Source organism: Toxotes jaculatrix, chromosome 23 (assembly GCF_017976425.1).
Source record: "Toxotes jaculatrix isolate fToxJac2 chromosome 23, fToxJac2.pri, whole genome shotgun sequence".
NCBI lineage: Eukaryota > Metazoa > Chordata > Actinopteri > Toxotidae > Toxotes > Toxotes jaculatrix.
The window spans coordinates 1,216,238-1,225,265 of NC_054416.1; the positions used below are offsets into that span (position 1 = coordinate 1,216,238).

Consider the following 9,028-nt stretch of genomic DNA (forward strand, 5'->3'; position numbering starts at 1 on the left):
GTGAAAGTACAACTTTAGCTCGCTGTTAGCAAGCAGGCTAACACCTAGCAACACGCCCCCTTCTTCGTCTACTCTTTCAAGTTAGCCACAATGGGTCGAAGCCTTTCCTGTCTGTCCTACCAAAGTAAAGGCTGCGAGATTTAACTATAAACCTGTTCGACAATTGGAACAAAAAAAATGCAACTAGCCGGTCAGATCTAGTAAAATTTAATTTCCAGTTGTAATAAAATTACTCATGTGACTGTATTTAATACCGAAAACAACTTTCTGTCCGCTCCCTGTCAGCGGGGCCATCAAAATAAAAACCCCTTCATAATGATTATAACTTCAAAGACGAACATTAGTAATAATTAGAAATGCGACTGATACCGAGCACGTGTTGTACGTTTTACCCGGCGTGTTCAGGTCGTGGTGCAGAACAATCACATGCAGGGGAAATCCGGCAGAAAGATCGCGCGCGGAGGACCACAGGACAAAATAGTGGAAACACCGCAGGACAGCGCCCCCTGTGGGCTGCGTCAAGCTGCACAGCATTGGGAGGACCGGAAACTGGCACTCACTGAAAATAAAGGGCGCAGAAGAAGAGAGACTGAATGAAAACCCAGTGATTTAGGGGTCTCTTATTTCCCAAATACCTCGTTAAAAACGTCTGGAAATATAGAATTTGGTACCAAATATAAGGAAAACAAGTTCGTTAGTTTAATGTCGAACTTTTTACTCACCTACATATATTTTAGTTACTTTGTAGATTCAGATATTCAATAGAAAGTACAGTACATGAATGATAATTATAATCCAATAGGATTATATTCTGCACAATGAGTACATTTGGTAATTTAATTATATTTTGAGGTTGGATGCAAAAAAATTTACTTGTAACAGTATTTCTACACTGTGGTGTTGCCACTTTTCGTAAAATAAAAAAATCTGACTTCTTCTTTAACCACTGATTTCAACACATTAGTGAAGCAAAAATTCAATTCCTGGAAACATTTAAGGAAATTGCGAGACACACAAAACCAAGCACCACCACAGCAGCTCAGAAACCAGAAGGTAAAACACACGTCTGAGGAGAATCTGATGCAAATGTTTAAAACGCAGCTTTTCAAAGTTAGCAACTCTCTTACATAGTGTGTACAAGCCGTTCTTGTCAAGATGCCTTTTACTTTGAAAATAATTACTTATGCATTTAGCTCTGCCAAGCTTGACGTCCCAACTAACTAACGCAAGTGGTTAAATTACTAAAACATCACCAATGTACTTCACCGTCTGTATAGTTTAAATTTATGAGTCCCAACAACTTTATTTTCTTAAAACAAGTGAGAAAAAATCTGTAACTTCTGCAGAGAAGATGCTTTTGTTTGAAATTTAAATCTTTAGCTAAAAAATACCCATGAATGAAAGCAAAAAAAAAAAATTAAGCAGATTACTGCATAAGAATTATTTTAATAAAAGTCTGAACATTATTTCAGAAAATACTTTAAACAAGTTGATTTGCATTTAAAAAAGAAAAGTTGGGATATTCTTACAGCAGATTTCTTTTAAAGAAAATAAGCCTTAAAGAATAAATTTAAGAAATAAAATTATTTGATTCACATTTTTTCCACTGAACAAAGAGTCACAATTTATAAACCCATCATATGTTTTGTATGTAAAATCTTAATCTGTAAAATAATAAATAACTTCAGATATAATGGAGCAAAAAACATGTTTTTCTTTCTTTCACCGGCTAATCTCTCCTTCCACCTCCTCTTTAACCTTCCATCTCCTCCTCTCATCCCTCCCTTCCCTCCTTTTTCCAGACTTGTGTGTTTCCTCCATCTCTTCCTGTCACACACAGCAGTATTGATTTTCGGGCTGAGACGCAGAGAGAGGGGCTGGGTGTTGGCTAACACTGTGAGTGTGTGTGTAACGTGACCACTGATCTGGACTCAGCTCTTCCTGTCTTGTTCATGGTCTTCAGTTATTCATTCATTCAAGCGTGAGGTGAAGGGTTAGCATGATGAACGATACTAACCGCAGTTGTCCGGCATCCCACAGGGTCACATGGGTGAACGTGCTCAGCTCCACCAGCTGGGGGCATCAGATCTCCAACTGTAAGACAGATCATAGACTGTGCATAAAAAGCTCAACATCTATCAGACAGACTGCCATGAAGGTTGGTGCCGACATTCATGGTCCCCAGAGGATGAATCCTAAAAAGGACTTGTCCTCCTGCACCATCCATGGGGTTCACGTTTGTGGTTTTGGGTAAAATATTTCAACAACTATCCGATCGCCTTGAAATTTGGTTCAGGAGCTGATGACCCTGCAGCAGGTAAATGGAAACGAACCAGTATAACTGTATGGGAGCTAATGAGGACCTTTGTTTCCACCTGTTTCCAGTCTTTATGCTAAGCTAAGCTAACCTGCCGCTGGCTGTTGCTTCATGTTTACTGAGCAGATGTGAGAGAGGCGTTAGCTTCTCATCTAACTCTCGGCAAGACAGCGAATCAGCTGATCTCCCAAAATGTCAGACGGGGAGTTTAGAACATTTCCTGCCGCCACAAACACATGAAATATTCAAGCTTGATGTGACGTCCATAACAAACAGAGACAAACCGTCTCTTTGTCTGTCAAATGTCAGTGCAAAGCTAACAGCATCTGCCCTTCTCCATCAGGCCTTGACCTTTGACCTTCGGACGTCACCTCCTGTCTTCCTCCTCTGTCCTTTTTTCATCCTTTTGGCCTCGTCTTCACCTGTTCGTTCTAACACTTGATCTCATTTTTGTCTCCTCTTCTTTCACATCTTATCTTCCTCCTCCTCCTCCACATACCAGCTCTCCTTCCTCCCTCATTTTCTCTCCCCCCTTTCCTCTCCACTAATACCATTTGCTGAAATCTAATAATGACCTTTGTGTGCATGTGACTGAGAGTTTTTTTCGCCCTCCCCCAGCCTCCACGCTGCTCGATGATTCGGCGAGCCCGGAGCTGCTCCCAGCCAATCGACCGGCCTCCCGCTTGCCGCCATGGAGACCTACAACATGCCAGGTAACCGTGGCAACCGGCGAGGAGGGGACAGGACCCATGGCGATTGACACTTATCCTCCCACTCGTTTGGTGAGTGTGGTGTGTGACCTTCATCCCTGGTTTCTCTCGAAAATGCCTCTTAAATTCTGCTTTTCTCTGGTTTCTGAACCAGAATCTGAGCCGTTTTCTGTTTCAGCTGCTCTGTCGTGTCAAACAGCAGCAGTGTAACGAGGGATTTTATCCAGGTGTCTCAGGTTAAACAGCACAACAGTAACTGTCCTGTAAAATCTCAGATTAGACTTCTTTAACACCGGCTCCTGTGCTGTAACATGATCTTCTTTATGTGGCCACATGAGAAGCAGAGGCAGGGCCTGAGGGGAGGGGCAGGGGGGCAGGGGTGGCACAGCCCAACAACCCCTCACCCCCCAGGTATGTAAAATCACTGCTAACATGCAAAATGTCTAAAAAAAAAAAAAAAAAAATTACATAAGAATAAAAATTACACAAAACAATAATAAATAAATAAAGATGTGACGTTATCAAACCTTTATTTATTATAATGTGCAAATTATTTTTTGAGTTTACAAAGTCTGAAGTCAACCTCTCAGCTAGCGAGCAAACTAACTAGAAAGCTAACACAATTTCTTTTAGCCTTTTCAACCTGATAATCAGAATAAACCGACGAGGACGCCGCTGCGTTTTTGTTTTGTTTTCTCACAGCTGCACTGATGTCAGTCGCACTTGTCTGCATTTTTTTTCCCCGTCCCCCGGCACAGGAAGACGGGTGTCCTCGTTCTTGGAGGACGGTTGAACAGTTGTTTTTCCAGCTGAAGAAACAGCCGTCAATGATCACAACACCAGAACTATTTGAATCACTGGACGAAGTCTGAGACACGGGCGGAAGATTCAGGTCTGGAACCTGGAACCAGACTCGGCCTTTTGCTCATCACAACCAAAATACGAGTATGAAAAACATGAATGAAAAACCTGATGATTGACTGAGCAAATGTTCCTGTTATTTATTCCTGCTGTTAACAGCTGAGGAGCCTTTTCACTTTAGCTAGCGAGTTAGCTTTCAATTCATTCTTTTGATGCTGATGTTTTACAGCTGCAGCCACAGTTTAGTTTACAGATGTGACACAGCTGCATGAGCAGGAGTAAGGCAGCGTTACCTGCAGCAGATCGCGACTCATTTTCATGTCACTTTGTGCCTGAAAACCAAACAAACATGGATGTTCAGTGTAACGAAACCCAAGCTGAATGGATGTAGTTTAGTATCACACGAGCTTCGTGAGCAGTTCGACGACGTGAACGCTCACAAGTCGCAAATGTGGAAACGTTTCCGTTGGTTTATCATCCGTCGTGTGTGACGTAAACACGGAATAATCCTGCATCCGTGTTTTTTAATTCACTGTTTTCATGTTACTGATTAAAATATAGATTTTAGGAAGCAGATAACAATCAGAGAGGAAACTGGATCCCTGGACTGAAGCTGCAGGGAAACTGGTTTTCAACTGGTCCACATTCACTTTCACTGGACTTTCTGCTTTTGTGAATAGTGTTTAAAAAAAAAAAGGTTAAGTTTTCTAAAATTATTATTATTTTTTTTTATCTCAGCAAAACTACATATAGTGCAACTTTAAATTAAGACATTTTCGACTCTCAGGAGCCCCGTGTGGTTATGTAAACACAAATACATTATCAATATACAACACAAATATTAGAAATATCATCATTGTCTCCCAGAAACCCTGTACCCTTAAAAATCCTCACGATGGAAGAGACAGCAGTGATTCTCGTTTAGAAATGGATATAATGAATTTTAATACTTTAAATTTATTAGAAATTATTCAGCAACAATTTTGATAAAAATACCAAAGAAATCCTGATCCCAGCTGTTTGAAGGAGAATATTTTCTGGTCTTCTGTGATAATAAACTGAACATCTCTGTTCAGAAAACGTTAGGAGTCGATAAAAGACGAAGACTTTCTCTACAACAAAACAGTAAATGATCTTCATATTAAAGTGTCTCATATTTTTTTGTGCAAATGAGTGTAAGAGGAGGATTTTTAAACGCAGGGTTTCAGAAGGACACGAGAGACAGGCAATAAATATGTCACACAGTTAAATAGCTAAGAGTTCAGTGATTATATGAAGCTAAAGCAGGCAGGAATGCAGCAAAACCACGAGCATGATGCAAAAGTTCAATAAATTCAAAACGTTCCTTATCTGTGTGTTTTCAGTGCATTGAGCATAACAGTAGCTGTTTGACATTCTCATACATAGTGTTGAGTGACAGTACCTTGGATACATTACAGAGCTTTACATCCATCAACAGTCCAGAGGATGGATAGAAGAGGAGGGGAGGAGGAGGAGAGGAGGGAAAAGGAGGAGAAAAAGAAAAAAACATTTATAAAGAAGTTGTCAGACCAAGGTAACCGAGAAAGGAGTGTTTGGTGGAGGAAGACGAGGAGAAGGAGGAGGAGGAGAAGGGTGAAGAAGGAGAGCGTGGTTTCAGAGAGATGAGTGTCGTGATGGGGAGGAGAGGAGACAAATCCCTCCATCCTGCCCGGTCAGAGAGCGAGGGGTGAAGAGGAGGAAGAGAGGAGGAGGAGGAGGAGGAGGAGGCTGCAGCAGTGTGCGTGTTGGGCGGTGTGTGCAGCCGCTGGACGTGTTTGTTTGAGCGCTGATTGTCACCGTGCACGTACGACCGGTGTGTGTGCACGTCCCCGGGCGCATCCGCCGCGTTCCCGTTAACGTGCGCGGCGTGTTTGACCTTGCAGTGCAGGCGCAAACTGTCCCGCCGCTTGGCGCTGTAGGGGCAGAGGTCGCAGGTGAACGGCCGCTCCCCCGTGTGCACGCGAACGTGCTCCACCAGCTTGTTGGCTGTCCGCGTCAGGTGGCCGCACCGGTCGCACCGGTACTGGTTGCCTTGGCGATGACCCTGGAAGTGAACCAGCAGCTCCTGTTGCCCTGGAAACGACCTCTGGCAGATGCGGCAGCGATGCTCAGAGGTGCTCTTCTCCGGCTGGGTTGCCATGGCAACTGCCGGAGTGCTGCTGGATGCGGCGGCGGTGGCGGCGGCAAGAGGGGTGATGGGGCATCTGGGAGTCAGGAGGGGTTAATGACACACACATATTACATGACCAGAAAACGTGTGTGTGGAACACACACACACACAAGAAAATTAAGTGGATAAGGACCATGGAAATCCCGTCCCCAGACAACACACACGCACACAACACACACGCACACAACACACATGGAAGAGAAATTCAGACGGAAACACACAAAGAGAACACACACATCAGTCCAGAGCCCTGCACTGGACTCTTATTACAACACAACACCTGCACTCAGATGCATGAATAACACCTGTTGTGCCATACTGACATGAGGAGCTGTCACATGTGTCTGTTACTGAGACGTTACCATCAAGGCTTTGGATCATAGACACAACAGAGCGCTGGCTCCCTGGATACAGCACAAACAGGTTCAGTGTAAAGGTAAATTACTGTAACAGACACAGTACGTTCACATCAGCCAGAGTAAAACACACACACACACACACACTAAAATGAACCCACCTCATGTCTCCACTGGCTCCTGAGTCGCCCTGTATGTGTGTGTCGGCGTGAGCCCTCATCTCTGCCTCCCGATTGGTCGAGTGGTCGCACACGCAGCAGTGCAGCGAGTAGGAGCCGTGCTCCCACTGGCGGTGTTCCGTCATGTGACTCTGGAAAAGGGCACGCCCCTCCGTCTCAAACCCGCACACATGACACCTGGAGGTGGGCGGGGTGACACGATAACAGATAAACATTTCACCTGGAAACAGCCTGTTAGCATTTAGCTCGAAGTGCAAGCTCACAGAGCCTCATCGTCCTAAGAGACTGCAATATATATTTTGAGGTTGAGGTTTGAGGTTTGAGGTTAAGGACCCAACTATATCACCGGGGGTCCTCACAAGTATAGTAGCAGAGTGTGTGTGTTACCTGTAGAAGTAAGAGCAACCTGTGGTTTGATCTCTGCTGACGCTGGTTTGCGTTTCTGTGAGAAAAAAAAAAAAGAATGAGAGTTTATTATTCTGCGAGGCGATTCATGAAATACATCTTCCTCTGCCATATTTTTATTTTTATTTTCTGTGCACTCCACAGTCTGCTAATGATGAGTCCCTGTGGAAGTTATTATGGGTAGACTTCTCTGTGACTGTAGCCTGTGAGTGTGTGTTTAGTTCAGTTCACTTCGGTATCATCTTTATTATAAACCCAAAGGGCAATGTGTCGGCAGCGTAAATCCATAAGCCAGACAAAAACAGTAAATGAAAGACAATCATTAAAAAGTAATAATAATAACAATAAAGCTGCATTAAAAACACTGCAGGCAAACTAAATGCTCAAATTCCCCATAAGTGATTATTTAATAGTGCCAGTGCAGCCGGGATAAAAGTGTTTGTGATGGTTAAAACTAATCTGAGGGAGTGAGGAGCAGTTTCCTAAAGGAAGAGACTGGAATGAGATTAATAAAGTGGGTAATAATAATTTCAAAATAATGTCTCAGACAAACTCCCTTTTAATATATGAGGAAAGGTGAGAAAATTATCTGCTAAATATCAGTTTTTTTGGGCAGTGTTCACAGACAGAGCTACCAAACTAAAACACTGTGGTGTCCAGCTGTTTCAAGAGATTACTGAAACTATATCCTCACGAGTTTTTACAGATTTACACCTTCGTTAGGAGCCGATGAGCTCGGAGCTGAGTGCAGCAGATGGGACTGAGAGGTGGATGAACACGTTGTTGATTTTGGTGTTTTCATGGGATTCGACGACGGCAGGAAAAAGTTAGAATATCACCAGCCGTGTCCTTTAATTCTAAAGTACACTGTGTTGCATCAGCGGCTCGGTGGTAACGTTGAGCCTGTTAGCTCCTTTAATCCTTCCGCTCTGACTGACAGTGTCATTTTTCATTATTCCATATTACACTGAGATTGGCAAGGCAGCAAATCAATGATAAGCATAACACGGACTCAGGATCTGAATGAAAAACATTCCCACGAGACAGTTGTCAACATCCAGAGATCTACGCCTCAGACAGGAGCTGCTGAGCGCTCTCACACAGTGTCTCTGTGTTTTCATGTAAACACGCTGACGGTGATGTGCGTGTTCACACCTTCGGCTGTGTGTGTGTTTCTCTGTGTGTGTGCGCAGTAAAATTACCCTGTGGAGGTTCCTGGGAGCTCGAAGGTGGGGACGAACGGAGTGGGTCCACGTTCACCTTCAGAACAGGACTACAGAAGCACACACAAACACAGTCACGCACACGTGTCCTGTCAAAACAAAGCCCCTGCCCCTGCAGTCAGAGGTCAGAGGTCAAACCGTCCACATGAGAATAGAAACTGATGACAGGAAGTGCGCTGTTACCTGCTTCTGATGGGTGGAGTCGATCTGTCCAACAGCTGACTGTTGGATTTACTGACCCTCTCTGAAGAGAGAGGCACAGAAAATTAATCAGCACCGAAAAACAAACAACTGCAAAATAAAAAAATGAAAATTCAGCGAGTGAAAGTGTTTGTGTGTGTTACCTGAGAGCTGGTGCAGCAGCGTGGAGGCCAGGTTCACTGACATGTCCTGCCACAGCACAGCTCTGAGGCACTGGTCTTCCATCTTGGCCCCAAAGAAAAGCTGCTCCTCTGTCTTTGCTCTGGGAAAAACCCGGTCCGTCATCCCGGCTTCAGGGAGGGGATGGTTTTCCATTTTGACCCCTGAAGGAAACTGGTCCTCCATCTTGACTCCAGAGAGAAACCTGGTGCTCATCTTTGTGCCGGGGAAAGGCCGCTCTGCAAGTTTGGCTTTAAAGAGAAGCTGGTCCTCCATCTTGGGCCCAGAGAGAAACTGGTCCTCCATCTTGGGCCCAGGGACGCCATTATCTTCCTTTTTCACTCTAAAATGACACTTGTTGGCTCCAGAGACAACACTATCGCCTGCCTTTGAGCCAGACTGGCAGCCCACACTAAAAAATTTGTC

At 44.1% G+C, this 9,028-nt stretch overlaps 1 protein-coding gene across 1 annotated transcript; it reads right to left on the minus strand.

Annotated features, from left to right (window-relative positions):
• Positions 1-3,623: 3,623 nt before the first annotated feature.
• LOC121177375 (zinc finger protein 449-like) lies at positions 3,624-8,680 on the minus strand. The gene is made up of 6 exons (XM_041031697.1): positions 8,587-8,680; positions 8,426-8,486; positions 8,222-8,292; positions 7,002-7,056; positions 6,597-6,791; positions 3,624-6,113 (listed from the first exon to the last, which is right to left on the minus strand). The coding sequence occupies exons 1-6, from the start codon at positions 8,666-8,668 to the stop codon at positions 5,420-5,422; spliced, it is 1,158 nt and encodes a 385-aa protein (XP_040887631.1). The 5' UTR covers positions 8,669-8,680; the 3' UTR covers positions 3,624-5,419.
• Between the last annotated feature and the right edge of the window lie 348 nt (positions 8,681-9,028).